A 22578-nucleotide genomic window follows, 5' to 3' on the forward strand; every position below is an offset into this window, starting at 1 on the left:
CCTGCGGGGCTGGGGCTGCGGCTCCAGCAGGGCCAAGGCCTGAGGCGCGATCCCAGCCACAGCCCTTGCCGGCCGCCCAGGCAGCGCTGCCCGTGTGTCCTCCGGCTCGGAAAGCAGTGTCAAGAGAACAGACTTGCCCAGGGCCGCCGCTGCTCCGGGCCATGGCCTGCAGGCAGGCCCAGGCCCGCTGTGAGGCAGCAAGGCCGCAGGCGGGGGGTGGGGGCCGGCGGTGCGGCGGACGCGCCCCCTTCCTTCCCTGGCTTTGTGGCTGGGTTTCATCTTTTCCTTTTCCAGCCTAAATGGTCCCACGAGCTGTGGCGACGCTGTGCCGCGGGGCACCCCACGGAGCCCAACGGTGCGGGCCCGGCCCGGGGATGCTGCTGCGGCCCGCGGAAGCCCCGCCGGGCAGCCCGAGGCGGCCGCCGGCCGCACACAAGATGGTGGCGGGGCGGGACAGGCCGGCGGCGGGCCCGCGGGGCGGGGCGGGGCGGGCAGCAGCGGGGCCGGGCCGGACCCGCCATGGGGGTGACGGTGGAGGTGCACCGCGTGTACCGGTACCCTTTCGAGCAGGTGGTGGCCAGCTACCTCCGCAAGGTAACGGGCCCGGCCCCGCCTCCGCGGACGCTGCCGGTCGGCAGGAGCGCCTCACGGCGGCGGCGGGGCCGCGCCGCGGGCTGCGCCCGCTCCGGGGCCCCCTGCCCGGCTCTGGCTGCCGCCTTAAGCTCCGGCTCCGCCCCGTTCTCTCTTCAGCGGCCTTTGTGGCGCGGCGGCCGCGTGGAAAACCGTAAATCCTGTCAGTGGGAGAGTAAACCGGCGTGGGCAACGCGCCGGAGCGGGGCCGGGCCGCAGAAAGCCGCCAGGCTGCTTTGTGCTACCGCGGCGGCGGCAGCTGGCCCGGGCTGGGCGTGCGGGGTGTGCGGGTGAGCAGGGTGTGCGGGGCTGTGCGAGGTGTGCGGGGTGTGTGGGGTGAGCAGGATGTGCAGGAGGGGCAGGGCTCGATGAGCCTTCATGCAGGTCCTGCTTTGGGGCGTTGTGCATGTGCTGGCCCTTCCTGAAGCTGAAAGCTTGGATTTCCTCTTTATCAGAGCTTTTTCTTTATGCTTAGATGAAAAGCCGCGTTTCTGTGCCCGAGGCGTTGGTTGCGCATCAGTTGCATCCGAGTCCCAGAGCAGAGCGGTTGCCTTTTTGCTGCCTGGTACCCCAGGGTGCCCGGCCTGGGTCCCACAGCCTTGCCCCGGGTGGTGTTCATCGGGGATGGCGCTGGCCCCAGTGCGGAGGACAGGATGGGCAGTGCTATGGCAGTGGTGAAAACCAGGTGGCCTTTCTTGGCCAGGAACAGCCCAGCTGCTGCTTGCAGAGCGTGGTGTGGTCAAAACATGCAAGAGGGACTTCGATGCAGTAAAGAAGGCCAGCAAATCCTGCCTGCTGCCACAGGCTCTGCTCCGCTGGTGTTGTGTGCCAGGCTGTGAGCTGTGACGGACTCGGGGATGTGGCACGGCTGCCCTGTGGCACAAGGGGTGCGCACAGCCAGCACAGCAGCACCTGCCCTTCCAGCGGCTCTGCCGTGGTGGCTGGGATCTGTTTGAAAGAAAGATCGGATCAGCAGAAATGAATTCTAGTTTTCTGTCCTTGCAGAATGCTGACCCCTGCGTTGAGGCTTGGTGCAGTATGGCTTTTGGCCTAGTAGTGCAACAATCCCTATGCTTTTTAGTAGGCTTTAAAATGAAAATGTTTTGCAGTGACAGAAGGTGGTGTTAATGGCAGGTAAAGAGCGTTTCTGTGTTGCATCCTAGCAAAACAGCATCCTGCTAAATTTTCCTTGTGAGCACTGTTGTCCCTCAGACCTGAGCTCCAAGCTGTGCATCAAAACTGCCCTTTTTGTTGGTGTTTTCCTTTGAACAGCAGCGTAGAGATAGGCATGAGTTCTAATCCTTATTACTGATGCTAGGCTTTTGCCCTCTAGCTGTGACTGTTTTTTGTGAACACCAGGGTGAAGAATAGAGCGGGTTCCATAATCTTTGTTTTGGCCACGTGTGTTTAAACATTAAGGATAGATGTAAGCTGCTGTGTTGTGCAGGGTGTTCCTTGGCACAAAACCCCATGGGTTTGTGAATGTTCTCAGCCGGACAAGGTGTTTAAACAAATGCTGACTTTGGGCTAAATTCATCCTTGATGCAACCAACTTAAAGCACAAGGAAGGAGTATTTTTTTTGTTTTGCTTTGTTTTGTTTCAGCCAGCTGCCAGCTCTCCTTCTCCTGTTAACGGAGGTCTGGCTTTGACAAAGGCAGCGCCGAGAGGAACCTGGGGTGTCCCTGCTCGCAAGACGCACAGCCAACTCTGGCACCTGGGCGGCTGTGTGACTGATGCACAGCAGAACTGAGCTGAACCTGCCTGGTGTTGCGCTGCGGTGAGGATGCCTGAGGCAGCCCCAGCTGGTGTGGTGGTGGAGCAGAGCCCCACATGCTTGCTTGCAGCTGAGGTAGTCCCAGCGACTCTTAATTCATCAGCAGTGCCATGACGACTTGTGGTGTGCAACCTTGCTTCTGCTGCAGCCACCCTGGGCGCAGGGAGGCAGAGAGTGCCCTGTGCTAAGTAACTTTTTATTAAGAATTGTCACATCCTTGAAAACTGGATTGGTTTTATGGGTAGGGTAGGACTGGGGAACAGTATGTTGCACTTCTAACAAGTTTTTCCTGTTTGCTGAAAGCCTGTAAAGACGACATTGGGCTTGCTGAAGTCACCAGGCTTCTGCACAGGATCTCAGTGGGGTCAGCCACTTGTCTTCAGTGTCCATCTCATGAGGAAATGACCGATAACGTGAATCTCTAAAAGATGTGGTAGCATGGTTTTGTTTTAATTGATTGACTTTTTTTCTGATGCTTGATGGCTCAGTACAAAATGGAATTGGATCCCTGTAGTGGTGCCATGCCCTGTTCTGAAAATCAAACTGTCATGTATGTGAAATTCTTTTACAAAGGAAAAACCCAAAATATCCCCACTAGCCAGAACTTTGAACAGTAAATATAGACAAAGATGCTTAGTCTGGAGTCTTTCTATTTCTCTTTGGTTTCTGTTAATCATCTACAGCTATGATTTTTTTGCCCTAGAGTAGGACCGTGCAAAGATGTATTTAAGGTTTTCCTTAAAAAACGCCAAAACCCAAAAAGGCAAAAAAGTCTTTTTTTTTTTTCCCCTCTCACCCTGCTGCAGAAATCCTGAGCTATATATCTGGCAAGCTTGGGCAGTCAAATTTGCTAACCATATAGTTTAGACTGCCACACTATGGCTAACCAATGGATGTGCTCTGAAATACTCATTTGAAAATTCCAAACTCACATGGAAAAGTGGAAGCAGGGCCACCTTTTGCTGCTTTTCGTGAGTGTTTGGCAATTAAAGGTGAGAGGAGAAGCAGAGTTAATGCTTTTTCATTGTGAAAGATTTGAACGAAAATAGAAGTGCAAATGGAAATTGTATTCTGTAGTATACTTTCATATGACTTGAGGAGGGCAGTTGGAGGTGAATAGTGAGGCTAATTGTGACAGCCAGAAGTGCAGAGCAGAAAGGTTAAAATAATCCTCATTTGTGTGTGGCAGCAAAGTGCATCACATGCTTTTAACCGGGAATTTGATATCATTGAAAAAATAATTGCCATAGTTACTCATAAATGCTGTCGTTAAGAATTGACTTCAGGCCTCCTGCTCTTGTTCTTTCTGTTGTGACTCTGCAGGTTGAACCTTTGAATGTTGTTGTGCTGCAAAATAGGGTGGGAAGGTGCAACCAGACGTGCTCTCAAGAGGACGCCAAAGCAGTCAGGGTTCTTCAAGGGCGTGTTTGTGCCACCAAGACCATGTGTTGCCTCGACTGGGGCGCTTTGTGTATCAGCTGCAACGTATGAGGATGGAGCAGAGAAGCCACTCAAGACTGTGGAAAGTGTCACTGTGGGCTTGTGCATCTCTCAGGTTATGAGGTTAGGTTTAAAACATCGCTGCACTCTGCAGCGGAATTACACCCAGCTTCTCTAGAAACATGCTCTTATACGTCCTCCGGTTTCATTATGTAGAACCAGTGAGAGATAGGTGGTAATCAGGTGGATAGCCTGCTACAGATATTGGGGTATATGTTCTTGTATGTCAGTTCAGAAATATGCTAGAGAAAATATTCTGCCTTTGCCACATGTTTCTAGAGAAAATGGTTGGTGTGGGAGGATGGGCACTGGCAGAGGTCTTGAGGAATGTATTGGATGGGTCGGAAGGATGGTGCTTTGCCAAGTATGCCTTTCGGGCATATTCAACGTAGATGAGGAAAAATCCTGGTGGAAGTAGGGGCATTAACTTCCGTCATACCTGCCTGATGTGCCTGGGCTCGTGTGGCCAGTCCCCAGGCAGAGCTGCAGAAAGCCAGGCTTGTTGGGCATTTGTGGCGTATGGAGCCAAGGGGAGTGTCGTCCCGTGCCAGGGGCCTGAGCCTGCTAGAATGGGCAGCAGGTTCTGCTGGGGTGGCCTTTAGGTTAGCACAGGTGATGTTTTAAAGTGAGCCTGTGAACTGTAAATCAAACATGACAAATTGATTTGTATTTGAAATAAGTGTATCTGAAAGGCTTTTGTATTTATTGATCTGTATCACAGCAGGTAATCCGTGCAGTAGGTTTGCTAGACTTTTTTATTTATTTATTTACATTTATTCACTATTACCACTTTTCCAAACCAATAACAAAGTGGAGGAATCTGGAAAGGTTTAGCTGATTTTGCAGTGCCACTGCTTCATTTCCTTGCAGTTAAAAAAGAAAGAATCAGAATATTTTTGAATTCAAATATTATTATTTTTCACAAGACTTTGAGGCTGTGATTTTGATTTATGTGGGCTCCATTTGATCTTGCATGGAAAACCATCCCTTCATTGCTTTGAAATATGTCATTTTTATACAAATCATTATGCGTAACCTGCAGTGATTCCTCTCTGCTGCTAAACACTCTGCTGCTTTTAGAGGCCTGCTATTTCCCTCAAATAACTTCTAAGAAACATTGCTGTGGTTAGGAACTGCTGCTTTTGATAAATGAGCGTACATGTTCTAGTTTGGAAAGGTATGTGCAGTTCTTAATTCCTTGGATTCAGAATAATGACTATATGCAATTAGTTCTGCTTGTTATTTGTAGAAAACAGTCAATATGTTTGCAGCAAGAACGAATGAGAGCACAAGAATTCTTTAATTTTAATTGCCAGGTTTTTGCAAGTGGAGAATGAAGTACGTCAGTTCCTGTTGGGGTGAATTGAGGGATAACCCTGTACCCGCTCGGGTACCTCGGTGCTGCGGGGCTGAGGGCTTTCTGGGTACGGAGGTCTTCGTGCTTCCAAACTGCTGTCTGCTGGCACCATGCTTGCCACGCCACATGTGTAAAATGGGCTCTGATATCTTCAGGAAACACTCATGACTGGCAGCTAGGATAGAAAAAAGTCATCTCAAAGCTATGGATAGCTTAAAGGCAAAGTCAGCTTTGTGGCTTCTGCTGTCACTGATTTGCTTGAGGTCCTCTTAGTGTGATGGAGGAGGAATGTCTTTAAGATGGGCAAATCAGTCTGGAAAGAAATTTACTACAGGAACTCATTGGAATTATTCAGTTTTTTCAAAATATGTGCACTTCGCCTGGATAACTTTCTTTTTCATAGAAGCAGAGCATTTTGTGTTACAGTGTTCGGCACTTAACTTCCCCAGGTGCAGTCTGAGATACAGGAGCCAGGTCGGCTGCAGCCAGGGATGAGTTTGATGAAGGCAAGGTGTGAAGGTCGAAGGCAAGGTGTGAAGGTTGTACCTAAGCAGGCGGAGGGGTAAGATGTGCTCCTCTATGCGATGGTCAGGCCCCGTGGCTTTCCTCCACCTGTGCCTTTCCAGAACAACAAGAGGGTCGTGTTGGTCCCCTGGGGTGGGACCCTTCTGCAGCTTGGCACACGCCAGGCTGGGGGCTGGGGCCGAGGGGCGCTGCCTCAGCTGGGGGGCAGGCGGAGCCCCTGCCGCTGCCCGCACCGCTGCCCGCACGCTGCCCGCACGCTGCCCGTGCCATGCGCTTGCAGGCAGCACCACGAGATGGCATTCCCTCCTCGCCCGGTGCCGCCGGCCATGCGGGAACAGCCTTGGGTGTTTCTGCTCAAGCGGTGAAGAGGTTTAGGTCGTTGGCCTGTCTGCCCTGCGGCCCTAACAGCAGGCAGGAGAGCTGCCCTGCGACACCCTGGCCGGATTCTGCCCAGCAGTTGCTGGCCATCCTCTCAGCTTGTAGCCGGGTGCTCCTGGCACCCTCTCCGGTGCTGGTTTGCAGGTGCGGGCTGTGGGGACAGTAGGTGTGCCCTGATTGCTCCCAGGGACGTGTGGCGAGAGCGGGTGGGCAGCCCATCCCTGTCCCGGCACCCTGAGCCCGCTCTCCTGGTGCAGGCGTGCCCTGCGGAGCATGGCCAGCAGTTGTGTGCTTGGCAGCGTGGTGGGAAGCTGCCGTTGTTGGGCCCAACCCGGGTTAGCAGCACAGTAGTAGCCACCTCTCTTCTGGCAGTTTTGAATTTTGGAAGTGCTTGCTCAGTCCTGCGGCCTGACACAGTTGGGGATTTGGGGATGGTAGGGATGAGGATGCTGGAGCCGGTGTTACATGTGACTGCTGGCAGGGACAGCAGTGCCTGCCCCGTGCCCTTGCTTAGCAGGAGAGGTGATGCAGGGCAATGTGCATTTGCACACTTGGGCAAGGACAGGGCAGTGCTGAAGCCCTTGGGCTGGTGGGAGCCCTTGGGACAGGGCTGGGAGTCCTGTGCCTCTGGTGCTGGGCAGCGGGGTTCGGAGTTGGGTTACTGCAGGCTGAAATACCAGCCAGGCTGCGAGCTCTGTTCTGTAGTGCTGTTAGCTTTGGTGTCCCCAGGGAATGGAAACCTTGCAGGGAGGCCGTGGCTGGCTGGAAACGCTATTTTTGTGGCTGTTAGACTCTCTTAGCTGTTACATCTGCTTATAGACTAGTAATGTTATTTCTTTTACTGTGCAGTATAGAAAATTGAGTCTATTTCTGTTTAAATACTGGGGTAATAGAGCCTGCTATTTAGCGAAAGATTTATGTAAATGGCTCTTTGTTTCACACGATTGGGCCTTACAGAGTGTAAGTTACATTGATAATGTAATTATGCCACTCCTGCCATTTGAAAGCAGCACACTGTGGAGAAGCCTCCAAATTCTGTATAGAACAGGACTTGAAAACCTTGTGCTTTTTAAATCAACTTACGTTCTGCAGCAAGAAGTAGTAGAGCTGGGTTATAGAACAGCCTATTCTGGAATTGTTGACATTTTTAGCTTGGAACCTGAGATTTCTTTTATATCAGAATTTTGAAGCACCTATTATTGCACACCATAATTGCATTATGTAACTGAGTTAGCCTTAGGATGCAATTCCCCCACCCTTCCTAAAGCTTCGTATTTTGTTTTATGTCAGTCTGGTGGTCAGTATTTCTTCAGTCTGGCATTTTATTAGTGTGGAGGTTACAGTAACTGTTGAGTATTACTTGAGATCAATACATTATCTTGTGCTTCACAATTTGGAGTTCATTATTCAGTGAATGTTGATGACTTTTTGCAATGGAGAGTAAGGTACTTGTAGCCTTCTGTGTCTGGTTTCTAGCCAGAGGAGTTTTCTAAGTTCCTAACTAGACTATTATTCCTTAGAAGTCCTGTTCTTGTGCTTATGTTTCTTATATAGGATGTTGCCCTACAGGCAACCTGTATAATTTTGGCATAATTCCTTTTCAGTGGGGGTCTTGGAATGAGAATCTCTTTCTTCCAGCCTTGAAGTGATTCGTCTGTATGGCCGAAGGAAAATGAGGCTGCCTTGAGCAGGAGCAGGCAGTAGCAATCATTTATCCTTGCTGCACCCCAGCCCCTGAGCAGAAGAGCATGCCCTGCTGCCGGGGTGGACCCACACAGCAGTCTGAAGTGACGTCCTGCCCTTGCAATCTTACAGCAGCTTTTGCAGGACAGTAAAATGTTACATACCAGAGTCTGCATTCAGGTGACACTGCACTGTACCGTTCCAGCTTTTTGCTCGAGGAAATAGGTTGTGTGGCTGAATGCGCTTAGCGACAGTGGCAAGGCATGAGCTTGCTGCAGAAACTCAGGACGCCATGGCTCCCTGCGGACACAGTGCAGGGGCTTTGGCCCGTGGAGCTGCCAGGCTGCTGAAAGCTCTGCGTAGCCCTCGTTTGAAAAACGTGATATGGGTCAAGAGCTTGTGTCTTTGTTTCTGTGCTACAGAGGGTGTGTGGAAGGTGCCTGTATGCTGCAGGAAAAGCTAGCATCTCCCCCTTCAAGCAGTTTTTCTCATAGCAGGATTGTGGGTTTTCTGTTCATTTTCTATTCTTACTTACTAAGCTAATCTTACTAAATTCTTCCTCTCCGCTAACCTGAATAGAGACTGCAGATTGTTAATATCAGGCAGCTCGGCTTGTACCCATTGAGAGAAGCTATGCAAGTGCTTCTGACTTGACAAGTGACAGCTAGTGATTTTCTTTTACCTGTATGAGAAGTGGTAATCTTCATCCTATGCATTTTTATCCCAGTATCCCAGTCCCATGGAGAAACACATCACAGCTGTAGAAACAGTGGAAGAGAAAACAGGTAAGCTGCCTGAATATTTTTACAGAGCTAGTTAAAATTTTTCATAACCTTTAAAATTAATTATGAAATACTTCTATTTCATTAGAAGCCGTGCACTGCAGACATGCCTGGGATTCTGTGTGCTGGACATTGTGTAAGCAAAACGAAGAAAATATAGTCCACTCCCCACCCCAAAGTGTGGGGTTTAACTGCATTAAGTATTTGAATTTTCAGCTTATTCCGGGGCCGTCAGACATGTTGTGCCTGTTTCTGTGTAGATGTTCTTTTGTGTTATGGTTCCTTGGTGTTTCTGTGATGATTTCCATCTGCAGTGCTCCACAGATCAGATGTAAGGCCCCTGGAAGGAAGCACAGTGAGTTGTATGGATCGAGCCTCAGGCGCTCTGCAGGCATTGTGCTACTTGGCTTTCATGATCCCTGCCTTCGGAGGGATCTCTTGCTGTTTCACCTCCTGGATGAGGAGGTAGTTCCAGGAATCACACTCACGTGGTGGCCTTGTAGGATGCTGATGCTCAGAAAGCCATCACACATCATCAGTCTCTTGCTTCATCAGTCAGAATTCCTGAAACACTGAAAATCAGAAGTTACTGTTTCCCAATCATATTGACAGGAAAATAAATCTGCTTGGGCTGGAGCACAGTTGTCAGATCAGGTCTGCTGGTACCACATGGCCTTTTGTTTTCCAGTTGCTGAGCTTGCAGGAATTGCTTGCAATTAGGAACTTAAAGTAAGTGCCTGTGGGAGGGTGTGTTAAACACTTGTGCAGCCACGTGGGAAACAAGTACTGTAGGACTTTGTGTGGAAATAACAACCTTTCTTCCTAATATGGGAACTCTGATCAAATACCTATTTGGGATGAAATAACTTGTAGACTTTAAACTTTTAGTCCCAGACGCTTTGGAATTAAAGTTTTGATGGAGTTGATGTAGCTCAGAGCAGCCTGGTCTAGTGGGAGGTGTCCCTGCCCATTGCAGGGAGTTGGAACTGGGTGATATTTAAGGTGCCTTCCAACCCAAACCATTCTATGGTTCTGTGAAGTTTTAGTCCCTAAATTCTTTATCATACATTTAGAGATGTGTTCTGTCTTGCAGCTCAGGTTTAATGATGGTTCTTAATTCCAGGTTTATGCTCTCTAACCAAGTTGTTAGTGAGGTTGCCCTGGGATTCAAGAAAGCTGAGCATTAGTGCTGCTGTTGCTGTTTTCTTCAAATGCAGTAAACCACTCTTTCCAGAGAATGCTTTTCTATTCCATGTTGCATGAAGGTGCTTCATATTATTAATGTGGTGTTTGTTAAGAATTCTGAAAACCAAACCCCATGAAGTTTTCATTTCACAGATCCCACCAAATGCAACTATTCGAGAAGGTACTCTTTTTATCCCAGAGAAGTCTTTAACCTGGGCCGCCTGCCAGTTGGCTTCTTGTTCAGTAGCGTTCTGTTCTTGATCTGGGTCATTAAATATTAAAAGGCAAAGTGATTCTAAAAGCCAACCATTTTTTTGGAGGTACTAAATAACTGTAATTTGTTTCCTAATAGATAGTTTTGTCCTTGTCACTGGGTCCAACTCAATACAAAACTGAATGTGTGATGAGACAGGACTGTTCTGTAAAAGTTGTACACAGTGTGTTTGCCCAGAGAATGAACCTGAGAATATAAATTGGGGTGGGGATAGAAATAAATTAAAGCCTAAGCCTGTACGTTGGTCTGGTAGCTGCACGCTCCCATGAAGCCTGGCACTGCCTGCAGTGTGCTTTGCTACCCAGGAGCACCAGTATAAATGCCAGTAAAATGTTAGTACTGTGTGCTGGAATAGGGGAGTCTGGGTTACAGTGATGGATACAGGTGCCTTCCTCCTCAGGCAGAGCACAGAATGCCCATAGCAGTCTTACTTAGAGCCTCTGTCTGGCAAAGCAGGAGCAGTACTGGGTTATACTTAAAAAACAAAAAAACCCAACCCCCAAAGAAAATGACCCCCTCCCCCAGCGCTCTGTTAATTTGCCAGCATTTCTGTTTGCACGTTTGCTCTGATGTGAAGTCTTTCAACTACTTTGCTTTTGTTAAAAAATGGTAATACTAGCTGCTGCAACTCTTCCTTTCTGATTTTCTTTTATAATCAGATTTGTCTACAGGGATTATTTACCGGAGGAGAATTGCAACATGCCAGAATGTAATTCCTGAAATTTTAAGAAAGGTAACTATTTAGAGAAATTTAGTCAAGTTGTAAAACCTTAATGCTTCACGGTGTTTTATCTTGTTTAAAAGAATCACATTTCCAAATGATTTCTTTTTTTTTTTTTTTTTAATTAGAAGAGTTACTTTAAAAGATAAGTTAAGAGAAAAAAACCCTCTAGGAACCGATTCTATACTTGAATGGACAAAACTGTGGCCTTGAGCAGACTAAGGTGTAACTGGTGGTGGTGGTTGTTTTACATGCAGATGGGCTTTCAACTTTTGTACCTGGAAAAAGTAAAGCTGCTTTAAAAGCTTACCTGGGCCACGGTGAAAGTACAGCCATTCCCCCCATCCCAATATAATGATCATATTGCTGTCAATACTCACGATTTTTGTGTGGTAGATGGTATTTTTACAAAAGCTCAGTCTCGTGGATCTCGGCAAAAGGGTGGCAGCTAGTAATAAAAACTAGGTAATTCTAAGATGAGCTCAGGTGTTTTGGATGTCTGATCCATGGCTTCTGAACATGTTGGGTTGTAATCTCTCACAAGACTATTCTGTAAGTGAATTCAGAGGGAATGAAATAATACTTAATGTGCCTATAGCATGTTGCAAGTTAAATACGGCATCGTAGGGTTCCAATGAAGAAGATATGACAAGGCTCTAGAAAACATTAGAACCTGGGTTGTGCAATCCCTTAGTGTCTCTTTTAGTGACAGCCCTTTCTTCACAGTTTGTTATGGGAGGAGAATTTGCCTTAATTTATTCTTTGGGTTTTTTTCAGAGTATCTTGCAGCAGATAGTCTGTATACAGAAAAGTACATTTACATTCATGCATGATTAAACAACTAGTATTTCACTGTCTGCATGCTTAAACGTGTGCATGTACTCTTTTTCTGGTGCTGACAACTCTGTATGTTTTTGCCTCTAAACATGTGTTTGTTTGTCTCTTCCAAGCCTCACCTGCCAAGGAGAACATATCATTGTCCTATACAGGCAGAATGTAAATAAAGCGATGGTGAGATTTTTATCCTTTCTTTAGCCCACGCTTATTAGATCAAGGTCACTCAGTTTGAGAGTGGGCTCTTGGAGGAGGAGGAGGCCTCCTGGGAGAAAGGAGCTGGAGCAGGGCAGAGGTGCAAGCTCTTCTCCTGCCCTCATGGTTTAGCTGGTGGGTTTGGCTCCCTTGCATTTAACGGTTTGGAAGTGGCTTCTCTTATCCTTCTTTGTCATAAGTTAGTTGTCATCAGCAAGACAGGAAGCATGAAGTGATGCTGGTAAGTTGGCCTGCAGTGGTCTTGGAAGTCTGGCTGGGGACTGAGCCGCTTCCCTAAATTTTGGAGCGTTTACATGGCCTTCAGTAGCTTCTGAACAATTTGAGTGTTCTTATTTGGGCTAACCACAGCTGTTGTGCCCTCCTGCTGAATCCTCAGTCTTACCCTATGAGGCTAGTAACACTTTAAAAGTACTGAGAAGTGTTTCTACCTTTTTTTCTTAAAAAGCTGTAATTCTTCTGTTTCCCAGGTCGGTGTCTTAAAAGTGCCCGACATCTACTTGGAAGAGGAATCTTGGCTTAATATGCGGAAAAGAAATATGACTATGAAAACTCATTGCCTTACGTGGACACAGTATGCATCTCTCAGCGAGGAGTCTGTCTTCAGAGAGAGCTTGGAGAATCCAAACTGGTGAGTACTGGCCTCTGGGTACAGCAGCATCCCTGTGCTGGCTCTGGGCTGCTGCTGCAGGCCCGAAGCCCTGCAGATGGGTTTTCTGTTGCCTTTTGCAATGAGAGGGGTCTGAATAACAATTTCTTTGGTATGTCTTGAATGCATTTGAAGCAGCAGCTGTAGATGTCCTGTAGCTTTCCTCTGGCTTGTTCAGACGTAAGCTTAGGCTCTGGCCAGAGCACAAATAATCGCTGGAAATTAATTTTCTATGTGCTGCTTTGCAGTTACAGAAGGCTGCCCTGCTGTTCCTGCACAGCAGGTGTAGCCAGAGTGTTCGTTTTGCTCTTGCATCTACCAACAGATGCTTGGACAGCAGTTTAAAAATTATCAGCTCCCTCCTGCTTGCCCACCATTGGCATGGAACATACTTGTTCCCAAACAATTTTCTTTCTCTGGTGTTTGGCCCGCTGTGACCCAGAGATGTGAGCTGCTGAGGGACTTTGCCTGGGAGAGCACAAACTTGTGTTTGTACAGAGTGGAGCCTAGAAATGTCTTTATGCACATTTACAGCAGGATCAGAGTGGAATTTCTAATTTCCATAGCATTGAAATGAGCAGGTATGTGATAATGTGACTGTCTTTAAAAAAAGATTTCTTTCCAGCTGATGTCAACCCCATTAATTCTTACTTTGTTCTAGTGTCTCTTGTAATTTGTTGTTACTTTTGCCTTGTGATGTTCTCTGGGAAGTGTGGCAGGGATGTCCAGCAAGGTCCATGTGACTTTGGAAAGCTCTAAGGGTGTTAAGGAAGAACCCCACCAACTTCAGATAAAATTAAATTCCTTGTGGCTGAGGCATTTTTGAAAGCCCCATGCTGGGACATTGCTGTTTGAGGACATGTTCCTCTGGCTTTTTAAAATGTTTTGTTTCAAAAGTTTGCTGGGACCCTCTGTCCTTACTGAGGCTTCTTCTGCATCGGACTTGCATTGCAGCTGTAGATGTTGGTCCTGTTGGTGTAGAAACTGATTTACTGCAGCTGGTCGGTCACTCACACCCTATTTTCAAGGCTTTTCAGTTCCAGTTTAGGAGAGATGCTGTCCTTAGCATGCTGTGTCTGCTCCTGCAGGCTTGTGCAGGGGAGTTGTGCGAGTTTGGCATCACCACTGCTCACTCTTACCTTGAAGCACACTGGCAATGGGGAAGGCAGAGGCGTACCTGGGCTGCCAGGGTGTGATGGCAGCCTCAGCAGGTTCGCTCACGCAGGTTTGCAGCACCTGCCGGGCTGCCGGTGCCTCTGGAGGTGCGGTGGGTGCCAGTGTCAGCAGCGGCAATACTTGGCTGCAGGAGCCTGCAGCCCTCAGCCATGCTGCCCTGGCTGGGTAGGTTCAAGGATACCTGGGCATGCCTGTGCGCACCACGGTCACCTCTTCAGGGTTCTTATGAAGGTAATTGGATCTAACAAATGCTGGCTGCCAAAACGGGTGTGAAATTTCAGCTGCATGTAGTGTACATACGGTGACATTTACATTTTAATAGGCGAAGGAATTACGCAAAGGGCATAACATTAGCAGCATACTGTTGTAGTGGAGAGAAATAAGAAAACACACAGTGAGGAGACTCAAGTGATCCTGATTAGTGGGAAAATTGTATATTATGCCCCTAAAAAGAGAACAGTGTTATGAGAGTGATAGTAGCCTGAGTACAGAGAGAAACTTGTTGTTCTCCCCTACTGTGCACTGCTGGGCAGATTTCAATAGCGACCTTGTGAAACTCTTTAGGTCGCTAGAAGGGTGTGTGGTGGGCTCTGTGCCAGGCATTGCCTGTTCCAAACCCAGCAGGGAGCTGGTGGCTTGGGGGGTTGTTGGGGTGCTGGCTGCAGGCTGCTTTGTGGGTGTTCCCTGGGTGCGTTACAGCCATGGCACCCACTGCCCTGATCTGTGCCTCTGCAAGGAGGTCTCTTGCAGTGGGGTTGATTACGGAGCTGCTGCTTTGGAGAGCTGCAGCCTGGTCCCACCTGTGGTGGGATGATGTTGATGGGAATCTAGAATATTTCTGCCCTTGTCAGATGAAGTTACAACTGTCTGTGCTGACTTCAGCTCAGCTACTTTGTAGACCAATATGCTGTAGAAAATCAAACTATGAATCCAGTCCCTAGGCGCCTAGGAGAACCTCTTCCAGAGGACGTGAATTAGTTCACCCAGTTTGAGATTGGCAGTTACATCATTTATTATTTTCAGCTAGAGAGCTGCAAGTCAGGGAAGGGAGACTGTGACATTCCTGGTGTCCCTAATAGAACTGGGGCAATTGAAGTGATGCTTGCTTAGTCCCAAACAGTTCTTCCTTTTAGCATCAGGTGGTTATTTTGTTCTAGATAAATGTGAATGCAGTGATGCCAAGTGCTGCATATTCTTGCAAAGTGAATTATTGTGGGTGCTTCCAAGTAAGAGTATATAAAAGTCTGAAAAGATCTAGTAGCAAACAGACATTACTGTAAATAAATTATAAACCATTGAAAAAGGCACGATGGGGCATATCCGGATATTCAGAGGCCAGAAAGCACCTGTTACCCTCTTGGCTGAACTTCTTTGTGACACTCTTTATTTGGTTTCTGTGATTTAATTGCTGTTACAGACAAGCATCTCCTTTTGATGCCTGAAGTCCAAAGAAAGCCAGTTAGTCCCTGCAGGCGAGGCTGTGCCGCAGGTAGGGCAGGTCCAGCCCTGAGCAGTGTTTGCCTGCAGAGGGTTGGGGGCTGGTTTGCTGGCACTGCCCAGTGTTCGCCAGCACTGCCCCGCAATGCAGCTCCAGAGGGCTCTGGGGCTCACGGCTTTCACTGCTGGTATATCAAACCCGTCTGAATCTTGTCGGCTGTTCCCCTCTGCTTGCACGCATATGTGTTTGCGTTAGGGAAATTCCTAGAGTGATTCATTTGCACTTACCCTAAAAGTGTGTGTTACCTAAATTAGGTATGAGCTTGCTTCCCACCCAGCTGAGATGGGCAGTGTCCGTATTGACGGGGAGGGCTCTGGGAAGAGTTGTCTGGTGCACAGTGCCAAACTGAAAGGGAAAGTCAGTGGCAAAACTCCCTTGTAGCTGCCTGGATTTATGCTGAAGTTGTGTACTGGCAAATTTCCATGTGTCGGGACACATTATATCTGGTTTTCCACAGTGGAGAATCCCTGTGTAGCTTGAATTTTGTCTCTGGTGCTGTTTGCCATCCCTGCGTGTTTTGGTTTGACTGCTTTCCCCCTCCCTGCCAGGAGCATTTTGTTGCTTTTTCATGTTATATCCCTCAATTGCCATCAGATTCCCTTTATTGCCCAGCACTTTCCCTCATTTCAGAGAGCCCAAGGGAGCCACAGTCTCTCGCAGTGCGGTGGGCGCAGGGTGAGATGCCTCCCTGACGTGGAGAGAGGCACGTGATGCATGAGCAGTGCTTGTCAGCTAGAGATGGGAATTAAAAAGATCTTCCGTACAAAAGCTCCCTCTTTTGAAGAGCCTTGCGTTGGATGTAACTTTTAATTTAATTTTGAAAGCCATGCAGGCTTTGGAAACTCTCCCTGACACTATTGGAGCAAGAATATTGCTAGATTTTTTATACTAAAGACACTTTAATTAAACCCCCATCATGAAAACAATTAGACCAAATTTGCTGTACTTAACTAGTCAATAATTTAGTAGCTGGATCTCATTAATAGACTTCTCCCTGTGACTGTGTTGTAATGATGCGGCATTGCTAGCTGCGTGCTACGGAAATCAATTAGAGATCAATATTTTCCTTGTAGGGGACTAAAAAGAAAGAGGCTCAATGGTGAAACTGCAAAATGAATAAATAAATTCCAACCAAAGCCGCTGAGTTCAGTGGTGGATTTTTAGTGCTGACATCCATTCTGTGGTTGGGGCAAACTTCTCATGTTCTCCTGCTCCTTCACTGCAACTCCATGTGTCTGCATTTTTACTGAATTGCATTGACAGAAATTAAAGATGTTAGTGGCACACCGAGGGCATCAGTGATGGTGGGTTCGCCTGCGTGCTGCCGGGATGGGACTGGGGGGTCCTCTCCTCACTGGTATCACCACCTGTGCTTGGGTGGAATGATGTCCTGAGGACTCTATAAAATTGTAGAGGTGTATTTTCCTGTGTCTGCCGTTGGCTTTCATGATTCTGGGGACAGCTGTTGTGTCTCCTTCAGACCTCTCTGTGTTGCTGCTCTTTGGGTTTCTCCAGTAAACGTGTGTCTTGTGTCCTCCCTGGAGCAGAGTCCAGCTGGACCTTCAGCAGTGCTGGCGGCGGGAGATGCTTGTCACAAGCATCTTGTTATGCCACTGGTCTGCTGTGTGTTTGCCTTTGAGATTGTCATACAAAATGTGTGAATGTAAGAGATTAATCCTGTACTTGGGTATCAAAGACTAACTTTCTAACATACGCTTAGTGTTTACTAAGTAGACAGAAAAATAAAAGGATGTTCTGTTCCTGTTTCTTAGGACAGACTTCACACAAAAAGGCCAAATATCAGTCACGGGGGCAGGTTTGCTCAACTGTGTGTTGGAAGCTTTCGCTCAATCATTTTTAAAACAGGCTGTGAAGAAGGTAAGTAATTTTTTTGCTTGAATTTCCTCTCTGAGTTATATTCTGTATTTTTTTGAATCACCAGATCATCTTGGGTTCAAAATTAAATTGAGTCTGGATTCTTTGTATCTTTTAATTGTTGAAAGAATATTTGATATTTTGTCTACAGAGAAAAAGCAGAATAAAAATGGATTTAGTTTTATTATGGTAATAGTTTTATTTCAGATACATCTTAAAACATGGCGTATATGACTGTATCAGTTTCTGTAATTCATTCTTATTCCTGATTTCCCCCAGGCACTGGAACAGTTCTTCTTCCTAATGCCTCATTGTACCAGCTAATACTGTAGTAATAATTTGCCGTTCTATAGCACCTTTATACTGAAATAGTCAAAAGTAGTCAACATGAATTTATATCATGTCACACATTTTTCTCCAGTAATGTCAGGGGGTTTTTTTTGGCAGCTTGATGTATTTACAATAGCCACAGTCAATCTCCCTGTAGCAGTTCTGTATACTTCAATAGTTCTGTCTTTCAGTAAGAATTATGAAAGAGGATAAAAGCTATCCAGCAGAGCATCCCAAGGGAGGTGGTGTTCAAAGGCTTTTCATTTCGGGGAGTCATGTCATATTGATAAACTAGGTTTAAGAGCCATGTCTCCTGAAGCATTCGTTCATTGGGAAATGAAGTTTTGTGGGATTCTTGTTCTCTGCGAGTTTATACTTTGAAGAGATTTGGGGGTTCAGGTTGTGCTGTGCAGACTGTTTAAAATTTACATCTGCTGAAAAGGGAGCAAGAAGGAGAAGGAAGGAACATTTCACTAAACTTTTCTAATGAGAAACTGAGAGGGGTTTTGCCTTTTTTCTTTTTTTTTTTTTTCTTTTTGTTTTGGTTTTTTTTGTTTCGTTTTTTTTTGTTTCTTTCTTTCTTTCTTTCTTTTTCCCTCCCTCCAGTTTATATCTTGTGTCAGGTGAATGAAAGCATGTGTATGTGCCTGAAAACATGGCCATGGCATTTTCATGGCTGCGCTCATGAATCTTATGTACTGCAAGACTATAATGAATTTAGATTTACCATTATTTATCATTTTTTAGTTATCTAATTGAAAAATTTTGTTTTTCACATGAACTTAGATGTCCACGGTTCAGATCATACCTTAGGCCATTCTTTAATTATTCACAGGGACCAAGAGGTTAATACTCTTGAAGGTGGGGTTTTTGGTTTTGGGGCTTTTTTGGTTTTGTTTTGTTTTGAAGTGGCCTTAGCAGTGTCCTGCCTTTTCTTGCACTGAAGTCAGTGGGAGCCTGGGCAGCACCCCACCCGCAGTCCCTCGGGACTGTCTCCTCTCTGCCAGCCTAGGGGCTGACAGTCCCCACCTCTCATTTGTGCTTGAAAACCTGATTTTGGAACCTGTGTCCCAAGAGCTGTAGGTAGAAATATATTTGATTATTCTTGATAACTGTAAGATACTTTTGTTGAGGCTTTGAAAGAAAAAACCCAGAAATCGTGAGCTATGCTAATGTAAGCAGTGACTGTGAGCAATGGGACACATCTTGCTGGCTTGTGGCAGCGTGGAGCTAGCGGGTAGAGCAGACTAGCTCGCAGTATCTCTACAGTGCTGCATTAGAAATCCTTTAGCAATTTTGGCTGTGTCTGCAGAACTGTGACAAAGAAAAATACAAGCGCACCAGATCTGGTATAAATGTGTGGTCTTGCCTGGTTTTTCCCCCCACCTCCAAAACATCTGTCTCCCTAAGGCAGAAGCTGTATCTAGGCATCTCATTTCTTCTAAGCTCTTAGACAGGGTTCCTTTGGTGGCTCGGCCATAAGAGTAGTTCTGAGGCACATTATACCCAAATGTAATAAATGGCAATACAAAGACAATATTTAAAGTTTTAAAATGTATATGTTGCATGTATGACAATGCTTGATAAATGCTGTCTAGGCTTCCATTTACTACTGCCAGTACCTGATCTCCATCATTCCTAATGGCCTGACCAAAAAGGCTCTGCACCTGGTATAATTGGTTGGAATAGGTAAGGATGTTACTTTCAAAGCCAAACCATGATTCCTGCTTTATCTCCTCTATCCTGACAGCAGTGCACTCCTCCATCCATCTGTTTGGACAGGCTCAGATGAGATAAGGGAGTAAGGAATCAGTGGGAGACAGCAACGTGAGGGGGCAGAGGAAATGGAGTAGGGGATGAGCCACATGAAGAGCAGGAGGAAATACTGAATGGATATTAAAATCTGTTTGACAACAATAATGCTCATGTATTCACGCAGTCAATATTAAGTATCTTTATTTTGTAGAAAGAGAGGGAAAGTTACTATTCATGGATACCAAAGGCACTTCTCTTTTGAATCATTATTTTTGTAACTGAGACATGAGCCTATTCTGTGGGTAGGGTTTTTTTTAATGCCTAGCAGAACGACAGTGACATTTTATGGCTCCTCATACTTGTCATGTTTCCCTTACTTTATTCCAACTCTGAACAAAAATGTAGGAGAGAAAATCTTTCTGCCCTGCTTTTGTTTGTATAGAAGTTGTAGTGCATTTGAGTGAAAAAATTACAGCATTTATGGTTATTTTTTTTCTTACCTGTTCAGAAAAGGTATTAATGCATGATGTGCGCTCACATTATTGCCAATAAAACTCTGCTCCTGAATAATTCAGAAGTCTGAGCAGATATGCTGGTAAATGCCAGCTACCAGCGCAGCCTGTGCTGGGTCTGATGGTGAGAGCCTGGCTTCCTTCAGAGAGGTGAAAGGATGCTCCCTTGTCTGCAAGAAGTTTCCAGCCCAGGGGGTAGTGGTAGCCCCTGAAGTCAGCCTTTGTGTGTTTGAGTTTTTAAAATTTGTTTAAAGAGTGGCCTAATTAGTTTGTACCTGTCTAAGTTACAATGATCTCTGGCAGTGTGAAGCAGTACAGATGACGAAGTTATGAGTGATTTTAAGGCCACACAATAAAGGAGCGTTTGTAGCGGGAAACTTTTGTTATGTTGGTAGGTGTTTTATTGTTGCCTCTTAAATGTTGCAACGTTTCTGTCATTTTCACATGTTGGTTTCTTATTTTTTTGCTTAACTTGAATATATAAGGAGATGGAAGTTAAAAGCCACGATGTAGTGTTTGTTAAATGGTGGCACTGAGCTCAAATAACAAATATTTAACTGAAAAATGTTTTGTCGTGGTAAGAAAAAGATTGAAAGGTCTTAGGTGCTCTTTTCAGAGACAGCATAAAGTCTTCTGCTAGTCTGTTAAAATGCTACCCCGCTTTTGTGCTGGCAACAGAAATGGGGTGTGCACTGCAATAGGCATTGCCTTCATCACATTCAAACAGGCCATTTATCTTTTTCCTGTACATCACTTAACCTCTTCTTTAAAACTTACAGTGTTTGGTAAAGCTGTGGAGTTGCTACGGATGTGATATGTTCTGACTGTCCCTGTCAGCTGGCAGTCCAGTCTGGCTCCTGGCAGCTACTCCAGATGCAAATGTAGGCTGCTCAACAAGTCTGTAGTGCTGGAAAGTCCTTAGACTGCCATTTCTCATTTCCCTCATTGCCCTGTCACCCCACTGCTGGGTCGGTGTGGTTTCCACGTACTGGCTGTGGGGACAAAGTGGCACTTGCTGGAGGAGTTGCCCATAGCTGTTGCTGGACTGGGATCTGCTGGGCTCCCGTCCCTTCCAGTGCCTTGGGGTATTGCACTGATAAGGGCTGTATGTAGACACTTTATGGCAGGAGAGCTCTTACACTAGCAGAGCACTTCCACCTCTGAAAATAAAACTATTCTGTGTCTTGTCCATCAGAGAAGCTTTTAAGCTGCAGCTGTAGAGGTGCAGAGTGCAGTGAGTAGGCAATGTTTGTTCTGCATTTCAAGTGCATCATTGCACTCTAAGCAGTGTAAATTTAGCTCCTTTAAGCTCGATCTCCTGGGGCTGAGACTTAAGTGTTTGAACTTTAGTTGAAAGGAATATATTGATTAGGCTTTGATTTAGTTGTTCCTAGCTGAAAAGATACTGGGTAATGACTTGTGCCTGCCCTTTCATATTTTATTCATTTAATTGAGTCCCCTCTCAGTCCCCTTTTCTTCCTCAACACCATATTGCCTAAAAGTCTGCAGCGCTATGAGGAGAAATAAAAGAAAAAGCAGTTGTCACACTGTGAACATAATTGATTCAATAAGTAACATTTTTAAATTCCCTAGGCAAACCTCCGAGTCTTCACTTATGGCGATTAGTGCTTCGTTCTGTAAACAGTGGCATGTCCAATTTAGGCTGATAGACTAAGGTAGCCAGCTTATTGCCTTCTACAAAGAATAGACATGGAAGATGAACTGTTTTTTATAGGTATAAAATACCTCGTCCATTTTGGTTTTGTAGAGATGTGAAGAGAAATTCTCTTGACCTATTTGTTAACGTTGCCTTTTTTTACCTCCTCTCACAGTGACTCAAACAGAGAAATCCTTTTTCTTTTATCTTGACAAACAGAGAGCCTACTAGGGTAAACCTTAGCCCCACACAGGTTATAGCTAAGCTCAGAGCTTGCTTCAGTCCACATGATCTCACCAAACATTAGAGGCAGGGTTGGCAAATCACTACAGTTTCAGTACACAGACAGAGCCAAAAAGTGGGCGAGGGGGGGATGTTGTGCATTTTCTTACCTAGAGTGAGTGAGTGGGTTTTGCTTTTTGCCAAATAGGAAGCTGCTTCTCTCTCACTTTGTACTGAACCTTGAACCTAAATTAATTGCAGAATAGTAAAGCATCTGGCTGCGGAGCAGGCTGTAGCCCTGACGTGGGAAAAGCACTTGGTTGAAAGCTTCCCCCCAGTTTTTGGATGGCTGCCCTGCTGTAGGTAGTTCCGTGGTTTGCACCCATGCAGCCGTTGCTGGTTGGTGAGCACCCAGGTTGCAGGCTGGTGAGCTGCTTGTCTGCAGCAAACCCCCTGCCAAACAAACCCCCTAGATTCAACCTGCATTTTGCTTTGATTAATAGTTCATTGTTTAGAAATTCCTCCTTCCTTCATAGATCAGTCCTGGAGAAAGAAGTATTCACCTTCTTGGTCCTCTGATGGCATTTTTTACTTCATTCCAACATGAATTCCTTCATTATAGAAATAATCATGGGGCTTTTATGGGGCGCTTTCATACTCACGCTCCCAATTGCTTGCATGCAAAGAACGTGAGTGATGGTATTTCTATTTTAAAGAGGGATATACCAAGGTGCAGGGATGAGTAGTGGCTTGGTGCAAGCGAAGCAGTGACAGAACCGGAATGAAATGTGTGACCTGATCAAGTGCAGTCTTGGCCTGGAAGAGCTTGCAAGCTGCTAAGGGTCCTTGGTCCTTTCTAGGTTCCCCTGAGCAGCCTCTGCTGTAATGTTCCTTGTGCTTCCCAGGCAGAGGGGAGAACCGCACTGAGTTTGTGCAGGACCATAATACGCAATTTCTTTTAAGGCTTAATGGTATGTTGTGGGATGCCCTTTCTAATGTATGAAATACTTAAGTTGTGTGCAAAACTGGCATTTTTTTGCTTTTTTT

The 22578-nt window shown here is 46.2% G+C and overlaps 1 protein-coding gene across 20 annotated transcripts in view; it reads left to right on the forward strand.

Moving 5' to 3' along the window:
* The first annotated feature begins 364 nt into the window (after nucleotides 1-364).
* Nucleotides 365-22578, forward strand: part of PRELID2 (PRELI domain containing 2) — a 108652-nt gene continuing 86438 nt past the window's right edge. For 2 of the 20 annotated variants that reach the window (XM_080400648.1, XM_080400656.1), the window contains exons 1-6: nucleotides 369-594; nucleotides 8576-8633; nucleotides 8719-8766; nucleotides 10749-10822; nucleotides 12328-12488; nucleotides 16953-17058. In XM_080400648.1, the coding sequence (XP_080256774.1) occupies nucleotides 520-594; nucleotides 8576-8633; nucleotides 8719-8766; nucleotides 10749-10822; nucleotides 12328-12488; nucleotides 16953-17058 (522 nt within the window). In that variant the 5' untranslated portion in view covers nucleotides 369-519. The other 18 variants (XR_013930232.1, XR_013930233.1, XM_080400651.1 and 15 more) reach the window with 17 other exon arrangements.

The sequence above is a fragment of the Falco punctatus genome, assembly GCF_963210335.1.
Source record: "Falco punctatus genome assembly, chromosome: 8".
In the NCBI taxonomy this organism is placed as follows: Eukaryota; Metazoa; Chordata; class Aves; order Falconiformes; family Falconidae; genus Falco; species Falco punctatus.